This window comes from Lepisosteus platostomus, chromosome 9, assembly GCF_059453375.1.
Source record: "Lepisosteus platostomus isolate fLepPlt1 chromosome 9, fLepPlt1.hap1, whole genome shotgun sequence".
Classification (NCBI taxonomy): Eukaryota; Metazoa; Chordata; class Actinopteri; order Semionotiformes; family Lepisosteidae; genus Lepisosteus; species Lepisosteus platostomus.
Genome location: NC_142619.1, coordinates 7,878,304 through 7,901,594, shown reverse-complemented (window position 1 = coordinate 7,901,594; position 23,291 = coordinate 7,878,304). Strand labels below are relative to the sequence as shown.

The following is a 23,291-nucleotide window of genomic DNA, read 5'->3' as shown; positions in this document are numbered from 1 at the left end:
CTTGTACAGATTCACAAATCCTCAAGCCAGCTAACGATAAATCAATCAGCTTTGGGAGAAATGCATAATCCAAGTACTTTCATATCAAGACTTACCCAGTTAGTAACCACAGATACATGCTCTCTGCCAATTTGGCCAGACAACTTTAGCAATATTTTGGACAGATTATTTCCGTCCCCATTTGTCATAAAATCCACGACTCATAGAGACTCTTGAGCTCATCTTATAACTTATCACAGGAGCCGAAGTCAGGTCTGCATCGGTTTAATTGCTTGTCTAACAATAAACCATCTAAAAACTACATTGTAAATGACAAATAAATCGCTACCATTTTGTATAGGTTTTAAAGAGCTTTTATTAATTATTTTAGATTTTTATATACAGAAAATGCAACACGGACACTTTGATTCTCTGCGGTAAAATGGATATCAAACTACGACAATGGCTTCAGTGTGACTTCAGAAGTTGACAGTCTTGGCTGGTTTGGTCTCTCCCAGTTCCGCCTCCAGCCAGCGGTACCTACGGTGACGGCGCAGGACTTCTATAGCCTTCTGTTCCACGGGCGTTGGCACAATGCCCAGGTCCTGTAAGCCTGGCAAGGCAGGGAACTTCATGTCCGTCGTGTGAAACTGCAAGACGGACCAGAGGACTTCAGTTAAAATGGCACAGATGGGGCAAAAATCAAAAGCTGGTCATACAGAACGTCTTTCAGAGGTCAAAACTGGTGAACCCTGTTTCTATAGTGTGTTGTTAATCTTGGAGCTCATTAAGAGGAAATAAAGGTTGACATTAGGGGTACATTTCAATTAAATTATCCCAATTCCTAGCTAGAGTAACCCCAAAATTCTGGAGCTCACATTTATCCTCAGCGGAGCTTTCTCAGAAGGAGTGTGTGCTGGAATGACACATTCACACTGAAAATAAAAGTAGGTCTAAAAATCAGAAACTATGACTATTCAAATCAATTATAACCAGGGCAAACAGAAAGAGTAAATTTGAAAAAAAAATGCTGAAAATTTGTTGTGACTTGCCTTAGAACCACAAGCCTGCTATTATGTTAGCATGGTAAATGCACAACACTGATATTTAACTAATGGAGGGTGTCCCATTACCCTTTTTATAACGATGACCCCTTGAATACTTGAAGTCCATACTTGCGCTACATTCACAGAAGCGCAGACTTGGAGGAAGGGGTACGGACTTACTGGGACATGGCCACATTATGAGTCTTAAGTAGCCTAATTAAATGTTGTTTTTACATCATAATATTGTGAGTTTTAAAACTGTAAAAAAGTACAATCGCACTAACACATGAATATTTTTTTCTCCACAGCAATCTCTTTGCTTTGATAGAAAATGAAACATCCACCATTCTGCAAGATAGTGGGGGTGATCCTGTTCAGCAAAGTCTGCTCCGATGTGGACTTCAGAGAAGGGCGTGTTGGGGCTGCTCGTGAGAACCCTTGTGAAACACAATTTTAGAAATGCAACACCCCAAGTCCTTGCAGACTTGCGCATTCGAAGGGTGCAAGACCACAAGTGTGCACATCGGGACAGTCTAATAAATCTAGATACTGAGACATGCTGATAAATATTAAACACGTTTGTGTTTGTGATCTGACCTTGTGCACCATGATGGACCCAAAGCAAATCCAGGCTTTAGATTTTAGCTTTTATTTCAATATTTGTGTGCTTGGTTTACAGTAGGAGAATACGTATATATTTTTTAGAGTGAAAAATTGCCTTTCCGATGTGCTGTGTCCATTACTGAGGAATGCAACCGAAACTGTGCGATACGTACCCTGTCTGCTTTGTCCCGAGTCGTCCATGGCTCAAAGGGACTGAGCTCAAAAAATCCCGCAACCAAACTTGAAAAGAAAAAAAAAAGGTCTACATGTGAAATGGTGTTGAGGGCAAATAAAAACTTTTTTTTCCCAAACAAATATACGGGTTTGCTGGATTACGAACTTTTATTACAAATTCACCGGGATATATACGAGCACTCTTACTCGTATGTGTGCCTGAAATCCAACATCTAAAAAAAACCCTATGTCTATGCCAGACAGAAGTGTAATTTAATCAGTATATCTACTAGAAAACCCAATCATCCACCCATCTTCTAAGAGCTTTATCCCACTACAGTGTCTTGGGGGGAAGCTGGAGTCTATCCCAGCAAGCAACAGGAGCAAGGCAGGGTACACATACATACTCACACTAGGCCCAATTTTAGAAAACTAAAACATTTGAAATAAAAATGGAGTGTGTAACTAGTAACTACTCTTCCTTTTCCCCAAAAAATATTGCTGTTTATTACATTTAAATTGACAATAAAGAGAAAACGTCACATACCAAAATCAGTATTATTTCAGTACATGCGCTTTTCTGGTAATTATTTGTTTTACTGAAAAAGTAGAACAGGTATGAAACATATGAGGCACCAAGCTATATATTTCATTTTTAAGGTCAAATGAACTAATATTACAAAGAACAAACTTATCAAATAAGAAATCGCAGAAACAACAGAAGATAGATGTATTTAGTAGTATTTGAAATGAAATGAAAATCCTACAGGTGCATTGGCCTACTAATCACGTCACAGTCCTATCCCAGGTTAGTGCATGGTGCTCTACCAACTGCATGATTCCCCACTGGCTAGAAATATGACCCATGTTTGATACTGACACACCTAGGCTATGAAGCAGAGCTTGCATAGCTGGAAAAGGTTATGGTGGTAGTCAGCATAACAGGCAAAACGAGTGGAGTGACTAATGGAAAACAAAATAAAAAACAAAATGTGATCTGCTGCAGACTTATAAGGTCAATGTCAATCAATGTCCTCTGTGGCTGGTAAAGTGACTAGACACTAGTCTAGTGTCACTAGACAACTGTGACCAGGACCGTGATGGGGCGTAATTTAGAAGATAAGACTTTATTGTCCTCTGAGGGAAATTTATGGACACCCAGCACTCCTGTACATTTAAATAGAATGCAAACCAAAAAAAAAAGAAAAGAAAAACATTGCACATGATTCTATTTAAAAAAATAAGAAAAACATTGCACATCACTCTATTGCACATGTACAGTATAACACATCACAAAACATATTGCACTCAAGTGGGTTGTAAGAGTCAAAATTGTGTTTACCCTGAATTGGAGTAGGGTTAGAGTATTTACTTCCTGCTGTGCTGCTATGTGTGGCCATAGCCAAGACATTATAAAACACCATTGGCCATTCCAAATTGGGTAGGTATAACAAAAGAAAAAACTGGCCATTCTAAATGTATATTAAAAAAAACACAGCACTCCCTGCAACCAGATCTTGTTCAACCATACACATTCTTCCTTAAGATGAAACGATGACAAAAATGAAAATGGTAAGAAACCTATACAGTACTGAAATCTTAACTGCAGAACACTTCTAGTGTTTTATTATTGCAAGCTTCCACACCTTCTCCAGCTGAAGACCAGGTCTGTAACAGCTCCCGCAAAACAAACATCCCTGTTTGTAAAATTTCCTCATAGCTCTTTCAAATTAATGCTGGTGGTTTTCCTCAATGCATTTCACAACTTGTTCGGTAGCAGTTTTTTTGGCCAGTTAAGCTTCAGCTCTTTTTAAGCGCCATCAATAAATTACCAGGGGTGCCACTCTTTTTTATTTTGGCCTTTTTCTCATCTCTAAAGAGATGCCAGTTTGTTTGCAGTGTCTCATATGAATTATACAGCCTATTGTGCAGTTCTTATAAATACTCTTTAGTCTTTATTACATATGACTATATTACTCAATTCTATTAACAAAGATTGTAGTTCACCTGACTTGGTGGCGAGGAAAAAATATATTTTTCAGACCAAAAAAATTGCTTGAGTGTACTAGCACACAGTGCTGTTACTCAAGAAGGAATGACAAGATGTAAATAAACTGTCATATAAAAAGACAAACCAATATGTGGGGAACTTGAAGTTATGCCTATAAATGGCATTCTGGCTTACATCATATACTGCACAACACATTATTGTACACTGTTGCTTTTGTCATAAATTAGAACTTACACAATGCAGCGAAATATGACTTTTTTTCCGGAACACAAACATATTAAATAAACATCTGGTTAAATTGTAGGCAGCATAATTTCAACCTGTGGTTCAAAATGTAGATTAAGCCAGACACGATATAAATGCTCCAGTTCATTCTGATCATGTACTACATTGAATAATAACAATAATCAAGACCTGAGTTAAAAAGGCATAAGAATAGGATTCTTACGAATCCTAGATGAACACAGTGTTAAGTCTTCTAGTGGTGGAGCTTTCTTTAGAAAAGGCAAGATTCCCACTTCATCACTAAAACTAACCCTGTTCTTATAAACGGTTTACAGATACAGCTGAACTGAATTTCTGCACAAACTGACAGCAGTGGCTCTGTGGCTAAGGATCTGCGCCTGTGGCTGAAAGCTTGCTGGTTCAAATCCTACAGCCGGCAGAGGAATCCTACTCCGTTGGGCCCCTGAGCAAGGCCCTTAACCCCAGCTTCTCCAGGGGTGCCGTATAAATGGCTGACCCTGCGCTCTGACCACAAGCTTCTCTCCCTGTCTGTGTGCCTGTGGGTCTCATGGAGAGCAAGCTGGGGTATGCGAAAGACAAATTCCTAACGCAAGAATTTGTATATGGCCAATAAAGTGATCTTATCTTATCTCTTACTGTACACACAACTGTCCCTGCAGGACAATTTGTTAATTCGCTTCTTCTGACAAATTTCTTATTCGAACTATTCTCACTCTTAGGTCGTCCTGAGAAAACAAAACTAAAAATGTTGGTTATGACTCATTTGAGGAGGTATTTTAAGGTCAATGGAAAAAAAAAATCAAAGCGTATTCCTCCAACTGGAACTGCCAGTGAATTTGAGAATGCAGGTCACGTGCACACCCGTCTGAAGTGAGAAGAAAGGGAATTTCATGATAGTTAAAGGGTTTTTACTCACTGATATAAAGGACGTGGCATTGGGTAGCATATAAAAGGCCTGTGAGCCACAGCATAAACGTATTCCACCAGGTCATGAAGAAGGTATCTGTTGGGGCTGTAAAATAATAGGTATTAACTCTTATATCCCGAACAGGGCCGCATGCTGGAAAAGTAGTATTGTAACAGTATGACTATCGCAGTACTTTGCTTCCTACAGCATTATCAAGAATAAACCGTTCTTCCGTATAAACACGGTATCGCTAATTGTCAAGAAATTTGACAGGGTTGAAGTCATGTTTGGCTGCTATCGCAAGCCATTTTGAACTATTAATATTTACAATCTTGCATACAATGGTCTAGCCCGAAAAATGAACTTCCCAGCAAAAGGAAAGTTGCTTTACCTCCCACAGGTTCCTGTGAAGTTACAAAAAAGTTGCCACGCCATATAACAAAACTTAACCAAAAATTTGTTACAAAGATTTTCAAATTGGTAAAAAGATAAAAGTTTTTATTCGTTTTTGTTGCATATTAATAACTTGCAGATTACTACTTCTTTTCAGGAGCTTTCAGAAATTTATAATAAGGAAATGAGCTGGATTTTAGACGAGCTTTCCAACTTGTAGGCTGGATATCTGTACAAAAGTCATACAATAGCTGTACAGTAACTGAAGGTTTTCCATACAGGCAATGCATTTCCACACAGCTTTCTTTTTCTCACGTTTTCTTCCAAATGTTTTCTTTTTAAATCAAGTGTATAAGATGCACACTAGAGCTGGATCCTACCCAACAAGAGCGTAGGTTTTTCCATTGGAGTCGGGGTCCTTAATCGCGCCGACAATGGCCTTGGCTACATCCACAACCTGAACAGGAGAAACATCTCAATGGCTGAAAACCTTCTATTTTATAGGCAGGTAACAAAAAAGACCAACTGGATAAAAAGACCTACATAAACGGGCTGCTTCACGGTCTTCTTCCCCCTAGCAATGAGTGGTATTGCCTTGCCAAACCAACGCATGTCTGTTAAGAGAAATCATACAGAAGGTGTAAGAAACATGTTCAATAAGGGTTTTCAATATTCGCCATTTACACTTGCAGATGATATGACGTCGAGCTATTTCCTTGATCAAAAAGAGCATTTTGGTTCTCGGGATCGTACGATTAACACACAGCTCCTTCCCCTGTTCAATCCCTGCCATAAAATTAGTCCTAAATATTTCCAAAGAAAAGAACTTGGGAGAGCAGGTGTACACTTCCATTATGTTTTAAGAAATGTCATCAGAGATTGTCTTATTTTTTACCCAACTATTTTGATTCACAAGTAATAAAAGATCTGCCTGCTTGTGTAATGTCGGCTTGTCTAGGTTTGCCATCAGTTTCGTATAATGAAGTAAATCTCAAGTTTAAAGGCATACAAAAAATTGATAGAAGTATTAAACAAATACATTTTTTTCCAATTGGGTGTACAAAGTTCATTTTTATTTCTACACTTATTAAATACTTAAGTTATTGTTATGCTATCTAAATACCAAGTACTTCAGTTTTATCTAATTTGATTGCTCCAAATGACAACCCCACAATACAAAACAAATGATTTAATGCAAGACCATGTAAAATCACAGGAACAACAGGTGATAAAAGCTACATTTGTTAACTCACAAGATACAACAATTAAAAACTTGGCAGAAACAAAAATTCTTGGCAGAAACAAAATACTAACTTGCAAAATGGTTGAAAAATCGGTCCTCTCTCCCAAACAGTTCAGATGGCTTCATAATTATTGCATCAGGGAACTCTTCTCTCACAACTGCTTCTCCAACAGCCTATTGAGCCAATATTATAAAATATAGTTAACTAAACACTAAAGAGTACATCACCTTGATGTGCCCTGAAGGTTTTTGTACCATTACATTAAAAGATTTTGTACAGAAGATTTGTAGTAAGCAAATATCAGTCCGTCTAGGGGAAACATACTGCTTTTGCAAACCTTAAAACAAAAAAAAATTAATCACAAAAAGATAACTTTTCAGTATTAACTAATATATAAAACAACATATAGTATACCGCAGATGCATCTCAAGGTCTTAGAAAAATCACAGTATTTTGTCACATAACCATGCTCCACCATCCTCCACCAATCTTTCAGTAGGAGTAAGTTATCAGATTTTGTAACGTTTGGGTACACACTGTGAACGGAAGCATTCAGACACATCACACACCTTTGTCCTCAGATATCTGGAGGGGCTGCGGATGTCAGCGTTGAGGTGAGACATGTGGATAAACTTTTCGATACCAGCTTCTCGGGCAGCCTTGGCGATCTGTTTCGGGATGTTCACATGGACGTCCTCAAAGCTAAAATGCCTTTACGGAGAATTAAACAAAGGGAGAGAATTAGGAAGATTTAAGATAAATCAAGGACTAGGCACAAGGTATATTTTTCAAGACAAAACAAATATGCCATCAAAGCCCGTTATGAATTTTCAAAACCGGGAGGGCAGAATCTTAAACAGACAGGCAAGAACCAGGGAAGTATTTCCCAATCCACATTCTATGGAAGACTGTGTGCTATGCTTTGTTCCGTGAACAATATTGAACATTATATCCTTATAACGCAATAAAAATACAAGAATGTATTAAAAAAATACTGACATTTTATAATACTATCTTATATAGTGCCTTTAAAAGTGGCTTCAAAAAGCTCATTACTGGAAAAAAAACACAATGAGAGGAGACGGGAGATTACAATTAACTTTTGGAATGGTGCAGGAAATCAAAGGGACACAAGAGTCAGTTCAATAAAAGCCCTTCTAAAGAAGGTTTTGTGTCCTGATTTTTTATAATAATAATTGCTTACACTTATATAGCGCTTTTCTGGACACTCCACTCAAAGCGCTTTACAGGTAATGTGCAGCCCCACCTGGATGATGTGACGGCAGCCATAGTGCGCCAGAACGCTCACCACACATCAGCAATCAGTGGAGAGGAGAGCAGAGTAATGAAGCCAATTCATAGATGGGGATTATTAGGAGGCCATGATTGGTAAGGGCCAATGGGAAATTTGGCCAGGACGCCTGGGTTACACCCCTACTCTTTTCGATAAACGCCCTGGGATTTTTTATGACAACAGAGAGTCAGGACCTCGGTTTTACGTCTCATCTGAAGGATGCCCTATACTGGGGCATTAGGACCCACATGGACCGCAGGGTGAGCGCCTCCTGCTGGCCCCACTAACACCTCTTCCAGCAGCAACCAGGAGGTCTCCCATCCAGGTACTGACCAAGCTTACACCTGCTTAGCTTCAGTGGGTTACCAGTTGTGGGCTGCAGAGTGATACGGCTGCTGGCTGGATTTGAAAGAACTCAGGGAAGGTGACTGTCTGATATCTTTCGGTACAAAATTCCAGAGGTTTGGAGGTATAGCAGGATAAGGCCCTGTCACCCATAGAGTGTAGACAGCTTGAGGGACAGACAGGAGACCAGGATTAAGACCAACTAAGGTTGCGAGGTGAGGAATAGGATGATAACTCAGAAAGGCTCGATCGTTCTAGTAATAGATTGGAGGTAAGGGAATCTACACCTGTTAGGAGTCAACAAATAGAATCATTTTGCTGTTTTGCGCATTCCCAGTTCCTCCAAGGTCTTTTCGTTTGAGTGGAGGTGCAACATGCTTGATTCAGCACCATGAAAGGGAACAGGTGTCTTGGCTATTTAGGGTTTTGGTCAGTTGCCCAAAGCTCATGTAACTGCCTAACTATCTGAGATTGTTTACGCCTCATATGGTAAAAAAACTGCTACCGACCAATCTTAAATGTATGTTTTTTGAAGGAAATTTTGCTCATCTTCAAGGAGAAAAGCCCATCGCTGTCCTTAGAAAAATGAGCGAGAGATGAGGTTAACCTGTCTTTTTGTAAGGGAAAAACTGAATTACCTCGTCTCCCATTCCCTTCCAACGAGATTGATGACCACATTGGAGTGCGCTAGAGCACGTCTGATGGACTCCTTGTCTCTGGCGTCCCACTCCTGTGGAGGAATTTTGCAGCATCAATGCATGCAGTCCGTATAAAGAAACCTGCCTTGATCACTTATAAACGTAGTCTATTAACAAATGACACTTCACTATTTCTGGGCTAGCATACTAAGCACACATACTAATGCATCTTTAGCCATAATACTGACCTCATTATCTAGGCTTCTAGCAATTGCAGAGGGAACAAAAGCAACTGAGGACAATCTACTTCAAAGTATTAAATAGCAAGCATGACTACAAATGTACTTACAAAGACTAGATAAAAATGACCAGTATAAGGCTACTTTAAACATGAATCAATGCCTTGATAAACCACAGGTCAACAATCTGTCTATAACCAGGATTTGATATGACTAACACTATCTAATAAGGCCGTAGGTAGTACAGGCCAACAAGTTTCAAAAGGAACACTAAGGATATAAAACACTTACAAATATTTGCCTTACTAATCCCACTATTTTGTATTGTTTGAGATGCTTTGCAATTGCAACAGATAACTTGGTGCTCATCTCAGACATCAAACAAAAACTAAAAGGATAATGTTTAAAAGAGGCTGTGCCGGAACATAAAATCTTTACCCCGCCTTGTGAAATCAGCTTTTTCAGTTGGAAAGTGCGAGTCTTTGATGTTTAAATGATTTATGACCAGATGCATCTTTAGATGTGCTGGCAATTCACTTTCATTCATTCTTTTTTTGAGAACTTTGCCAATATATGAATTCACTACGAACAATACAATTATTATGAATTATTTCATAATAAACACAATGACTATTTTACACAAGCCTGTACTGTATCTTCTACAACCCCCCCCCAATACTGTGAATAGTAATATGACTGGTCTAGAAGAGAATACCAGGAAAATGATTTGTCCAAGATCTCCCATGGGTCTCAGGTACATGATGTCATACTGGTCACAGCGATGAGGAATGACAATCTGGGATCCGACACGCCCTGAAAATTACAGCACAGGACGTCAAGCACAAGGAAATACCGAACTACTTTCTGGGAAGGGAAGTACTGCCCCTTAATAGTGGATTAACGATAGCAATAACGATAAGAGAATTTGTGATATTTGAATCCTTCTTTTTTAGTTCTGGCTTTAAACATTCCCCCCCCCCCATTTTAGCAATCATGTCAGTGCTTCTCAGTTACTGAGTAAGTATTTTAACATTTTACTTAATATTTGCTATTTATACATGCATGTTTGCACTTTATATTCATTTTTTCAAGATCGAGAGGCGAGTGCAACTTTTCAAGGTAGTTTTTTCCTCACGCAACTTTTCAAGGTAGTTTTTTTCCTTGAAACTCCACCTCCATAACACGACTAATAATAAAATCACAAATGGGATTTTATAATAAAAATCACACAATGCAATCACAAATGGGTTACTCTGTAGCGTCACAAAAAATACTCACTTCGTCCAAATAAACAAACAAGCCTGACTCTCACCTACCAAGGATACTGAAGAATACTGAAGATTACCAATAATAATAAGCTATATACAATTTCTTGCATTAGGAATTTATCTTTTCGCACAGGAATACAGACGGGGAGAGAGAAGCTTGGGGTCAGAGCGCAGGGTCAGCCATTTATACGGCGCCCATGGAGCCGCTGGGGTGAAGGGCCTTGTTCAGGGGCCCAATGGAGTAGGATTCCTCTGCCAGCCGTGGGATTTGAACCGGCAACATTTCACCCACAGCCACATGGTCAGAAGGAAGGCTAGATGATCACAATTGGAACGTTTATTTAAAATTGAGAAAGGCAAACGCGTTATTACGCAAAGAGTTGTGGGTGTGTGGAACAGGTTTTTCAGCTTGGCGGGTGAGGCCCAAATTGTGGGCTCTTTTAGGGAGTGGATGGACAGTTTTTGATTCACATAACTTCAAAACTAACCATCAAGAACGGACAAATGGCCACTCTCTTTCACAGCCTTACATTCTTATGTAAAACTCTTCCCAGAAGGTCCTTTCACTTTAAGACCCCACAAACATGGAGGAGTCACAGATGGCATTCATTTTAGAGATAAAAAAAACAGACAGAAAGCTCAGGTGTGCTCACTAAGAAGTCATGGCACTCTGGAGGAGAGACATCTCTGACTGAGCAGTGATTAGGACACAGCAGTTAAAACAGCATAATTCATTCATTCATAATTCAGAAGAACTGACCTGAAATAAAGGAGCTGACCTGACAGCATTAGCAGCAGTCTATATTTTAAAATATTTGCATGAACAAAGGTAGGACTGTTTAAGATGTTAGCATAATAATGTTCAATTTCATGTTTGTGTGTGTAAAAACAGAAACCAGCTTGGTGGACCTATAGCCTCTCACCTCTCACCGAAAAGCACCTCAGAGCATCAGCTAATGTGATGCAATGCTCTGAGACACTTGAATTATTTAACACCAGTTCTGGCCAACGGAGGAACTTCCCTCACAGGAGAAACATTTGCTACATTAACTTACCGAGCCGATTGACCACATATCTGCCGAGAAAGCCTGTGGCTCCAAACACTGTTGCGGCTATTCCACTGAAGGAAGAGCGCCCCCCTTTGCCACGGGGGATAACTGCATGGTGGATTTTCCGCTGCTGCACCACAATAGAGACAGCTGATATCACAGCTGGAGATCCAGCGCCTGGAGAAAAACGGGCTCAGTATAAGAAGAAATAAAACACACTGCATCTTTATATTCGACCACGGATAGACTGCATCCACCACTGCATACGTTCGCATGTCCTTTTGTACAGCACTGCACTGCGAGTCACCTTTCGTTCAATGCAATAAAGGTGACAAAATGTCAGCGTATAAATGCATACAAATAAATAATGTCCAAATAATATCGTTTCTCGATTACTAGAAGTTTTAAATGCGATCACTGCGTGCTACTTGTTTGGTAGCTGTGTAGGTCACACAGAAAACAAGAGGGTCATTTGGCAGGCTAAGCTACCGGCCTGTGCATCAGTTTTCGAAGCATTTTTACCGGATTATTAGGATGTTCCTTCAAAATCTGTTTCCATTATTCTGGGTATCTAAGGCCATTACCGTTCCAGAGGTGGGAATAGAAGAAGACTTACATGAAAACCTGGAAAGGACACCTGCAGGACGGCACCGGAGGGCCACGGCCGCCATAGTTCTTCTCCGTCTCGGCAACAGACCTTCGCCAACTACGGCAGCCGCGGAGAGACAAACCGTCCAGCACCAAGAATGTGCCCTTTTACTGTGGACCAGCTGCGGAGCCTAGCGTTGGAAACCGACAGCAAATAGCTTCCTCACTTTTTAGTTTCCATTTTCAGAAGAAACTAGGCTACGCTTGAAACTTTGCCAACGATTAAAAAGCCCTCTTACAATACGAATATCTGATAGAGATGATGCTGGACAATTCTGCAATTTCATGATTGCTAAGTTACGTTATTTTAATTTAGTCCACATTTTGACATCAACAATGAACAACAATTCCAATAACTTCCTATTTGCAATCATTCGACCGGAGCAGAGATCAACCTCCCATACCTGGTGCCATCATTCATTGTCATATTTTTTCATATTTATGTTGTTATCTTCGTGATTTATAAACATAACCTTTATATTCCTGATAAGAAAGGTATTATCACAGCATAGTTAATATTCAGGCGGATACATATTTCGGCTACTCTAATTTCAAAGATTTGCTGCGTGCAATCTTGGAAAACGTACTGATATGCTGTAGTTGACACCCGAGGAAGACTCCACAGCTGAAACGTTGTATTTTTTTATCTTCTCTTTTCAGCATGGGATAAACCTTTACTTGTTCCTCTGATATAGTATATACAGTATACTATTTGCTGTACATATATACAGAATGTACTGATGAAAATGCATGTACTGTATATAATGTCAGGAAAATATTTTACCAGATGGAATTGCTTCATAATAATATGGTCCTCTATGTAAGTATACATTTAGTAATCTTTGTATTACTGCTGATTGCATTGCTACTGTGTGCCACAAATGGAATATTACATTTGTTAAATACTATTTTTATATTTCATTATTAATAAATATAACATATTGAGTAGTCATATTTAGGGAAAAAAATACACCCAAGCTGTCAGTTGAACAGTTATTTTATTATATATAAAAAGATTTTTAGTTTTCAATTTATACATTTTATCTTATATGTTTGTGCAAAACATGTTTTTGTTCCTTCATAAGGATTCAGGTTTCAACTCCAACAATAATACATCCCCTCTGATTGTTTTTAGGAATTATTTTTCAAATTTACAGAAAACAATGTAATACATTGCTCATCATAGTAAAGGTTGTATGAATACATAACCAGTGGCAGCGATAAATATTACCATTCAAACTTTAGCTTAGCTTGAGAGCTTAAGAGCTTCCACTCATTAGTCATTTGATGTTGCTTTGCTGCTTTCTCCCTTAACCTGCCTCCTAATGACCCTTTTCGTCACTAGAGATCCACACTAATCACCTTCCTATGTCCACATTCCTATGAAACAATTAGTGACACAAATTTAAGGAAACATTTATCTTTTAAAACAAATTCATAATTTTCTGTTTTGAAATAATAAAAAACATTATTGTTTCATTCTTTCTGCAGACAGTGGATTTCCTACAGTACTTCTCTCTGTTACTAATGTACAGTAATTCTTGTTCTTGTGATCAGTGCACTGCAAATAAATGTCTGGATTTCACCAGGTAAGGGCAACTTTTATGAAAAACCATTAAAGTGCTTTTCAGTGTTTTTCTGATTAAATTAACGTAAACCTGAAGTGGTGCAATATTTGATAGCTACCACTGATATATGTATGGTATATGAAAGTAGTTGAGTTGGAGAGCTGTGTGTGAGTGCTCACTAGACATGGTCCTACAGTACATATTAAAGTTCATGACATTATACATATTAAAGTGCATGGTTTCTAATACTGCAAGGCACAATCTATTCATTAAAGCATTCATCTTTAAGACCAACCATAAATGACAAAATATGTTGTTTTTCTCTAGAAGTCACTGGCATAAAAACAGCATTTTTATCTTTGATATCACACCTTTAAAAGTCAAACACGGCTGTCTACATTTTTCATTAACATCATATACATAAATGACACTGTGATGTCAAGCATGGTGTACAAAAAGCAAAGCTCAACATTACATTTATATCACTGTTTACAATTATTTTTACAAACTATGCTGTATGCTAAGCATTAAACAATAACAATTCACATTACAATATACAGTAATCAACAAAAGATAAACAATGCACCAAAATACAGTAGCACATATACCATGCTTGTGTAATAAATAACAAAAATGCACAGGATACAGGATGAATCAGGATGAAGACTTGTCCATACCAAATCATTTGTAAGTGTTAACAAATTATTCTGGTGAAGAGAAACTATGTACCCAAATGATTTTACTACTTTTAACAGCATAATGAAAAGCCATAAATCGGAGATTGTGCTCAAAATCATCCAAATCAAGATGAAAAAGATGAGACTTTTCTTTTACTTTCACTCTTGTGTTTCTTTTTTTAAACAAAGAGAAACAACATTTGAATGAAGAGGTTGACCACTCTCCAGTTTTTGGATACCAAGTAATAATAACCACTGTAGCTGTTTCATTCTATATTTGTGTGTGAACGCGTGTTGTGTTGTAAAAAAACTGAGCCCCTGCTGTACGCTAAAATATAAAGGCTATAAAATAAAGTCTTTATTAAAGAAATTACCTACACTGTGTCACACACAATTTGTTAAGACCTGTTTAAGAAAACTGTTACTGAAATCCCGACTTAATATTCTTAACCAGGAAAATATCACTGTTTTGAGAAAAAAAAACACTCCTGACTGATGTCACAAAAGAAACAAATTCATCCAAAGGCGCGTTCATTAAAATACAAGTGATGATAACTAAGGCTTAAAATCTAACATTTTGTTTGGCTCAGCCTTCAGGAGTCCTATTTCGCAATCTCTTAAACATGAAAAACCCCATTGTCTTTGAAGTTCTTGGGTGATTTTGCTGTGAAAAAACACCCTTGAAGTCAAACAAACACAATAGGTATTGCACATTGGGGATGCTTTGGCATCCAGGCTAAAATCCAGACCAAATCCTGGTCTCTTCAGGCAGAACATTGGAGGTTATTGACCATTTCCGATTCTAAAACTAATAAAATGAACCAGTTTGCCAACTACTGCAAATCCCTGAGCCAAACTGATGTGTAAGGACCAGAGAAACGAGAGCTCCTGGTGCCCTCGTACTGGCTGTTATGCAGTAGGGGGCAGAGTCTGTGCTGGCCCTCGTGGCTCTTCCTCTGTGCTCTGGCCTGCAGGCTGGGGTTTCATAATGAGCTGGACGGGGCGCTCCCCCGCTGACTTCATCCTCCCAGCGTCTCGGGGTGCACTCTCGGTGACCTCCTCCTCCGCGGAGGCACCTAGGGGCCTGAGGCGCTCCGCCTCAGGCATCTTTTCTGCTTTTCCGGAGTTCTGCCTCCTGGCTTTATCGGCGTCATCGGGAACCCCTTTTTCGGCTGCAACGACAGCACAAGACAACAAGAAGTGTTGCACTCGAGGCAGTACACAAGAGAGCAGTGAAAGGGAAGCTACAAAGATCCAGATTATCCTGCTGTAGTCGTGGGTATTTTAACACCCACCCTCCACAGCAGACACTGTTCTCTGTGTATGAGATAATAATAATAATTGCTTACACTTATATAGCACTTTTCTGGACACTCCACTCAAAGCGCTTTACAGGTAATGGGGACTCCCCTCCACCACCACCAATGTGCAGAATCCACCTGGATGATGCGACGGCAGCCATAGTGTGCCAGAACGCTCACCTGACATCAGCTATCAGTGGGGAGGAGAGCAGAGTAATGAAGCCAATTCACAGGGATTATTAGGAGGCCATGATTGGTAAAGGCCAATGGGAAATTTGGTCAGGAGATATGTGTACGTTTCAGATCAACAGACGAATATTAGTGTATCATTACCGAGCTCTGTTTCTACTTTTTACATTCCGGACTGCTATAGACACGGCTAATCTTAGCTAAGACTGCTAGTACCACTAGTATTTTTTGCACAAGGCGCATGTCAACGTTCGCTCATCATTGAACAGGAGGGAACTGCAACACAAGTTAATTACTTGCTCGGAGCCGCTTTTAGGTACACTAGTCATATTAAAATGTGAAGCAAAAACAAAAGTAGTGTGATTTCACCTTCTCAACCTTCTCTCTCTTCCCAGAATGCTGCATGTATCACAACGGTCGTGGCCAATGTAAAACCGGCTTAGATTACAATGTCCCTTCTATGGTACTCTCCGAAAAAACTCAAGATGAGCGTTGCAAGCATCTAGATAAACCTGATGAATATGTCACGTCATTTGCCAAACCGCTTGATACCATACAGTGTTGCAGGAAGCCGGTGCCTACCCAGTAAGCATCGAGCGCAAGGCAGGGTACACCCTGGACAGGGTGCCAGTCCATTGTAGGGCAAGTGCAAGCCAATCATACATGGGGACAATTTTTAGGCCGAGGGGGGGAAATTTGGCCCGGACACCTGGATAACTCCCTACTCTTATCAAGAAATGCCCGGGGATCTTTACTGACCACTGAGTCAGGACCTCGGTTTAACGTCTCATCTGAAAGGAGATCCCAGGAGGTCTCCAACCAGGTACTGACCGGGCTCCACCCTGCTGAGCTTCAGTGGGTAGCCAGTTGAGAGCTGCAGGGTGATATAGCTGCTGGCACCCTGATGAATATGATCAAATTTTTAAATTTTCTAGCGACGTTTTGATATTAAGATCACAAACACAAAACCCCATGATGGCATTTTCTTACACGTGTTCATCTATGACACAAGATCAGTGTTAAAAATCACTTCAATAAATGTCATTATAGTGGAAGACAAAAGCAGTAAGATGTCGGTGAGGGGAAGCAGGAGGTGTCGTGGAAATGTGGGAGAAGGGGCCTGTACCTGTCCTGTTGCTTGGCATCCTGCGGTAGCTGTGCTCCTTATTGTTGTCTGTGATGGGGGCGGTCTCAGCGGCCCTTCTCACTGGACGCGTTTTGGGGCGCCCCTTGTGTGAACGCCCTTCCTGGATCCATTCGTGCTGCATGGCCTCGTCTGGCGTCATACGCTTTTGAGGGTCCCACCTGCAAAACACAGGACAAGAGGTTTGTTGGAACAGGAACTCCATCCCACTCCATCCCAGCTGCCACTGTCGTACGGCAAGGGCCAGCCCACCTAGAGAGGCTGTTGGCACGCATTTCAATCAAATCTGTTCCATCCCTCATCCTTACACAAGCACACTAGCACAACCAAGTGAGAAAGCTCTCTCTTTCCTAGCGTTAATCCCGCATCAGCAGGGTCTGCTTGTCGGCACACCAGTCTCCATTTGGTGGTTTGAACCAAATCTTTGAGCTGACGTTGCCATTAACCGCGACCGAGAAATACTCCAACCCGCGCGTCGCTCCACCTGCCGTCGGAGTGGGGGGGGGAAACAAAGTAATGTAGCCAATTCATATAATTGCATATAACTCTCTGTGGTCATTAAAAATCCCAGGGCGTTTCTCGAAAAGAGTGGGGGTGTAACCCCGGCGTCCTGGCCAAATTTCCCATTGGCCCTGACCAATCACGGCCTCCTAATAATCCCCATCTATGAACTGGCTTCATTACTCTGCTCTCCTCCCCACTGATAGCTGATGTGTGGTGAGCGTTCTGGCGCACTATGGCTGCCGTCGCATCACCCAGGTGGATGCTGCACATTGGTGGTGGTGGAGGGAAGTCCCCATTACCTGGAAAGCGCTTTGAGTGCAGTCTCCAGAAAAGAGCTATATAAGTGTGAGGATAATTCATTATTTATTAATTGGTTAAGATGCAGATGTGGCAATTCTGCGAATCAAAATATGACTGAGGACTCCAGTGTTCTGCAATGATATTTTTTTGTTCAAGTCAGTCTTGAATATCTGATTGCTAGCGAGCAGAAACAAAATCAAGTCTAATTATTATTTTTTTAAATCAGCCCAGTCTTCAGTGAGTCAACATGGCTTTACGTACATGAGGCATCCTCTCAGGAAGTCCAGGAAAAGGGGGTCGTTGGTTTTCAACACACTGGCAAGATCTTTGGAGTTAGGTCGTCTTTTTCGCCCTTTGCTATTTGTAATGTTTCTGGGGTTCCCCTTTGAGTCTGCCGGAGAAAAAAAAACCCCAACATCATCTATTGGATTGGTTTTCATTTTACTCACACAATGTTGACTTGTTGTGTAATGAAAGTTGTTCTGAATACAGAGGCTTACTGGGGCACCCACGTGTACAGCATGAGCGCACAACATGCTAATCAAAAACTTAAAAGGTTTCAAAAGCATGTTCCCAAGGATATCCCAAGTAAGGGGGAATATCCCAAGGATCTGCACATCAATTCAATTAAGAAATGTTTGCTTTTGACTAATGAAAACAGAATTTAAATGTGCTTTCAGTAGTTAAATTATGATGCTCCTGTCTTTATTATATAACAGAAGAAAATTAAGATCAGAGAAAACATTCAGCGTCTTACCAAAAAATAATCGGCGTCTTGATGCTGTTTGAAGAAACTCATTAGGAGGCAGTCCAAGTACCTGAAAAACATCACATATACTCATTTAAAATATGCCAGCCCGAAAGACAGCTTGTCCTCCCAACATATAGCTTGAAAACAACATTTCTTAAGAGCTTTAAGAGTCTCTGGCTTTTCAAACGAAAAAGGTTGGAAACAAGGAACTTTTTGGCAAAGGTTATTGAAAACATACCATGACTTCCATTACCAAGAATTTTATTAACTGTATGATATCAGTAAAACTCATGACAAGAGAACCACATTTTAACTTATTTGATTCTGAGAAAGTTATAACATTTAAGTGGAAGGACTGAGGCACAGGTACAGCACAGCTATACATCAGTTAAAACATTTCAGCTTGTGTTTCTAACTATTGCATCAAAATTTCATCTTCAGTTGAAACGTGTGTTTCTACCATAAATATACTGTAAATACCCCAAGATAAGTAGGCAGGGAACAATTTTTTAAATTTTAGCCCGTTATTTTAGCCTTTTGTATTTAGCACATTTATCAGGTACAGTAAGTCTGTTACAAAAAGTGTTACAAAATATGTTAGTATAGAAGATTAAGGTTGCCTTGTAAATCAATGCAATACAGATTAGAACATTTATTTTTAAAGACAAATGGGAAATTGTATTGAAAGAGGGTTTGAGTCAGGCTGGAGCTGCTGACAGTGTGTCTCTCTGAGCTCATGCCCCATCGCTCTTTCTGCTCCGATCGTCTGACATGGACTCATGCAAGTACAGTACTGTATGTTGTTGAGAAAAGCTCAAGCTGTGACTGAAACAGCATCTAACTTTCTATTTTGGGATCTCTTTTCTATCCATCCCTTCTGAGGTGGACTGTCTGGAGGCCCAGATCCAGAATCCAGCTCCATCTACCGGTCGTAAAATCAACAACCGATCCTCTGCAAAGCCCATCCTCGCCTAACTCTAAAGCCGATATTGCAGTCCTGCTCACGTGAGGACCTGCCAGACTGGACTCTACAAGAACTGGCCGACCCTGGCCCACTCTCCCCTGCCCCCCACCCCCGAACTCAACTTCCCAGTGAAAATCACCACCGAAGGAAACTAACTGAACATTCTGGACACTGTTGGACATTGACTGAGCTAAAAACACTAGTCTGCCTTTCCCACCATGTCATACAAAACAGACGCCTTTCATAGCTGCACGTTTTAATGAACCCGGTGCTGGCCAGAGGAGGATGGGCTCTCCCTTTTGAGCCTTGGTTCCACTCAAGGTTTCTTCCTACTTTAATCTGAGGGAGTTGTTCCTTGCCACTGTTGCCTTAGGCTTGCTCAATGGGGGTTTGGGCCCGGAAATCTGTAAAGCTGCTTTGTGACAATCTCCATTGTAAAAAGCGTTATACAAATAAAACTGAGCTGAATTGAATGGAATATTTCCTTTCTCTCACATACGACTCCAGGGTTCGTTCCTGACGGTGCCACGCTATACCGCAGGGGCCCACTGGCAAGGCACCACTGCTGGATCTGATGTCCCTGAAGTACAGATCATACCTCCATGATGCAGGCAATCTGCTCCACCTCATTCTCCCCAGGGAACAGGGGGTACCCAGTGTACAGCTCTGCGAGGATGCAGCCCAGACTCCACATGTCAATGGCCATGCTGTAGGGGTGTCCCAGGATTACCTCTGGAGACCGGTAGAACCTACTCTGTATGTACGTGTACACTGCAACACCACAAAGAGTGAGAAGAAGAGCGTCAGAGCGACAGGCATGCCTCGGTCCTTCTGGAGGGCGAGACCTGACTCTTATGGTCCTTGGTTGGAGTGGTGTTTTTTCTCATTGCTTTCTCCTCTTTTCCCAGGTGTTGCCAATTCATTAATTAAGTAAGTGAGCAGATGAGGCAGGAGCATTTAAAAGGGGAAGACAAGACTGCAAATGGGAGGGCTGAGAGATTGGTTATGGGGAACGGAGATAGTTGAGTTGAATGAACTTGTCTTCCCAGCGGAATCTGATCTATCGAGTGTTCTTTTTACGTTGCGGCTTTTGGTCAAACACTAGATGTATTGTTAAGGTCGTAAACCTGACCCTTTGGTGATTTTTATGAATCCAAATACAAGCTTCTTCACGTTGGCACTCTGATTGCAAACGTCGGAACTAGCTGAGCAAGACTGGGCCTGGTCAGTACTGGGATGAGAAACCTCTAAGGACGCCCATGTTGCTGCTGTAAGAGATGTTGGTGGACCAGTAGATATTGTGCTGTGGGGCTACTCAGGCATAATGTCTGCTGTGTGTCACTCTGCTGGGTGCTGTGCTTCCTTGGGGGATGATAGGGTTGCACCCCTGGGAGTAAGGTGTTTTCTAATCCCATTGAATGAAAAGCAAATATTGTCTGCTGTGCTGACAAAGGTAAAAACAAACAACTGCTCACCTCTTTGCTGTTCATAGCAGCTTGATCCAAAGTCAACCACTTTTATATTCCCTTGTCCTTTCTGGGACAACAGAATATTCTCCTTTTAAAAAGAAAAAAAAACACATAGGTTTTATAACCAGCACTGCTGTGAAAGACAGTAAAGAACTGCTGTCTTTTTTCTCCTGCACGCCTTTGAGTCTTGATAGGTCTTCACTACAGGGACGGATTTTGGTGTCCGTACGCCCTAGGCACTTTCACCCCGATACGTGCAAAAAGAGGGGTAAACGGCAATTGAATTCCGCCGATTGACATGAGGCACTTTAAACTATTCTAATGCTAAACCACGTGATTGATGGAGCGAGTCGAGCGACCATCACTTCAATACTTCTAGTTTCTAGAACGGCCACTAGATGGCGTAAAATTATCGATTTGGAGCACCTAGAGTTGATCGCAAGTAGGTTGTTTCAGCTCCTTTTTCGTTTCGTAGTGTTTCCCTCCTTCATAGGCCCTAGAAAACTTTGTAGGCCCTAAGCACTGTGCCTACAGTGCCTAATAGGAAATCTGGCACTAGATACGATCAATGCAGTCTTGTATACATACATACACAAGCACAGTTGTGTATCATCTTCTAGTCAGAATGACAGAAAGTTAAATCTATAACTATAGCTATAACAGCTGGCAACCTTGTGGGGCCTGGGATTCAGTGCAAAGGTGGCTCATAAAATTATCCACGCAGAACTCTGGAGGCCGGCAAGACCAAACTGAACATGACAGCACTGTTCCCTGCGGAGATTGTGACCACGCTGGTACTGCCATGTCCATTCATGTTAGAGAAATTCATAGCCATTCATAACCATTCATACTTCATTCATAACCATTGAAAGAAGTATGGGCAGGACAATACAGTATGACTTTTTGCCTTGCAAGAGGAGTAGGGAAGAGAAGAATTTATTCTGCAGCAGCCATATCACCCTGCAACTCACAACTGGCAACCCACAGAAAGATGAGGAGAACGTACAACCTCCACAGGTCCAGAACTGAACTCAGGACCCAAAAGCTGTGAGCTGGCAATTCTAACCTCTGCGCTGCTGTTCTGCCAATTTATTTATAAAGATATAAGTAAATTTTAAATGTAAATTTTAATAAAGATTTCCCATTGGCCCTGACCAATCATGGCCTCCTAATAATCCCCCTCTATGAATTGGCTTCATTACTCTGCTCTCCTCCCCACTGATAGCTGATGTGTGGTGAGCGTTCTGGCGCACAATGGCTGCCGTCGCATCATCCAGGTGGATGCTGCACATTGGTGATTGGTGGAGGGGACTCCCCATTACCTGTAAAGCGCTTTTAGTGGAGTGTCTAGAAAAGCGCTACGTAAGTGTAATCAATTATTATTATTAATTATTATTATTATTATTATTATTATTATTATATGACATCACAATTTAAGAAACTGCCATAAAAGCATAACAAACAATTTCATTTTTTGTTTGAGAACATGCTTCTGTTTGTTAACATACTGAAAACCAAGGATTGTCAAATAGACATATAAATAAATTAATATTACTGTACACAGGTACACAGGACCAACATGAGCACAGCAGTAAAGTATTGCTTACGGGTTTCAGATCACAGTGGATGATCTTCTCTCGATGGAGCATTTGCAAGCATTTCAGTAATGCATAGGCAAAGCGTCGAATCAGAGCCAAGCTGAATCCTTGAAAGCTGTTTTTCTTAATGAGCTCATACAAATTCAACCTGCGGAGACATCAGAGTTTCAGGGTGAAGTTCAAAACCAGTTATAAAAGTGAGTCAATGTTACATGTGGTGCTGATATCCGTCAAACATAAACATGCAGTATTTTGTAAGTTTTGCTTAATGAATTAAAGCATGTATATTGTGCAATATCATAAAATTTATAACTTGATATGAAAAAAACGTATTTACAATATTTGCCTCATAATGCAACACAAAACCAAGCCACCAGAGGGCAACAAAAATTCAATAACATTCCCAGCCAAGCTTGCTCTCATTTAGATAGATAAGACTTTATTAATCCTGTAGGGAAATTGATGTGTTACAGCATTTAAAGCTGTGAACTTGAATGTAACCAATGCCTGTCTCATACACATACTGTATCTGACAGCGTTTATAATGGCTAAATGTCAGCTCAGTAAAGGATGGATATTTTCAACCTCTCGTTCCATCCACACCTAGATGTTACTGGAATTCATTTTAAAACTCTCAATTGCTGAGTCCCAGCTGTTCCACTGTTAAATCATCTTGCTTCTGAAAGTTCACTCTATCACTGTCCACTTTTGCTGACAAGGTTGGTGAATTTGCTTAAGCATT

The 23,291-nt window shown here is 40.5% G+C and overlaps 2 protein-coding genes across 6 annotated transcripts in view; both read right to left on the bottom strand.

Annotated features, from left to right (window-relative positions):
* Window positions 1-330: 330 nt before the first annotated feature.
* Window positions 331-12,207, bottom strand: ndufa9a (NADH:ubiquinone oxidoreductase subunit A9a). The gene is made up of 11 exons (XM_088646797.1): window positions 12,053-12,207; window positions 11,443-11,613; window positions 9,835-9,932; window positions 8,881-8,972; window positions 7,173-7,314; window positions 6,674-6,776; window positions 5,903-5,973; window positions 5,740-5,816; window positions 4,976-5,071; window positions 1,802-1,868; window positions 331-629 (listed from the first exon to the last, which is right to left on the bottom strand). Exons 1-11 carry the CDS (start codon window positions 12,105-12,107, stop codon window positions 459-461), a joined length of 1,143 nt encoding a protein of 380 aa, XP_088502923.1. The 5' UTR covers window positions 12,108-12,207; the 3' UTR covers window positions 331-458.
* An 856-nt stretch (window positions 12,208-13,063) lies between these two features.
* The window catches only part of dyrk4 (dual-specificity tyrosine-(Y)-phosphorylation regulated kinase 4), a 65,983-nt gene continuing 55,755 nt past the window's right edge, over window positions 13,064-23,291 (bottom strand). For all 5 annotated transcript variants that reach the window (XM_088646768.1, XM_088646772.1, XM_088646769.1 and 2 more), the window contains 7 exons: window positions 22,559-22,697; window positions 20,958-21,039; window positions 20,081-20,253; window positions 18,525-18,585; window positions 18,029-18,158; window positions 16,946-17,124; window positions 13,064-15,501 (listed from right to left, as the gene is read on the bottom strand). In XM_088646768.1, the coding sequence (XP_088502894.1) occupies window positions 15,239-15,501; window positions 16,946-17,124; window positions 18,029-18,158; window positions 18,525-18,585; window positions 20,081-20,253; window positions 20,958-21,039; window positions 22,559-22,697 (1,027 nt within the window). In that variant the 3' untranslated portion in view covers window positions 13,064-15,238. The remainder of the gene's footprint in view (window positions 15,502-16,945; window positions 17,125-18,028; window positions 18,159-18,524; window positions 18,586-20,080; window positions 20,254-20,957; window positions 21,040-22,558; window positions 22,698-23,291) is intronic.

Excerpts from the sequence above, each read along its gene's own strand:
- ndufa9a (XM_088646797.1), bottom strand. The coding sequence starts at position 12,107 with ATGGCGGCCGTGGCCCTCCGGTGCCGTCCTGCAGGTGTCCTTTCCAGG. Across the intron at positions 9,933-11,442 it reads ATATGTGGTCAATCGGCTCG|GGCGTGTCGGATCCCAGATT; the intron begins GTAAGTTAATGT and ends TGTAATTTTCAG. Across the intron at positions 1,869-4,975 it reads ATGCCACGTCCTTTATATCA|TTTGGTTGCGGGATTTTTTG; the intron begins GTGAGTAAAAAC and ends TTTCTTTTCAAG.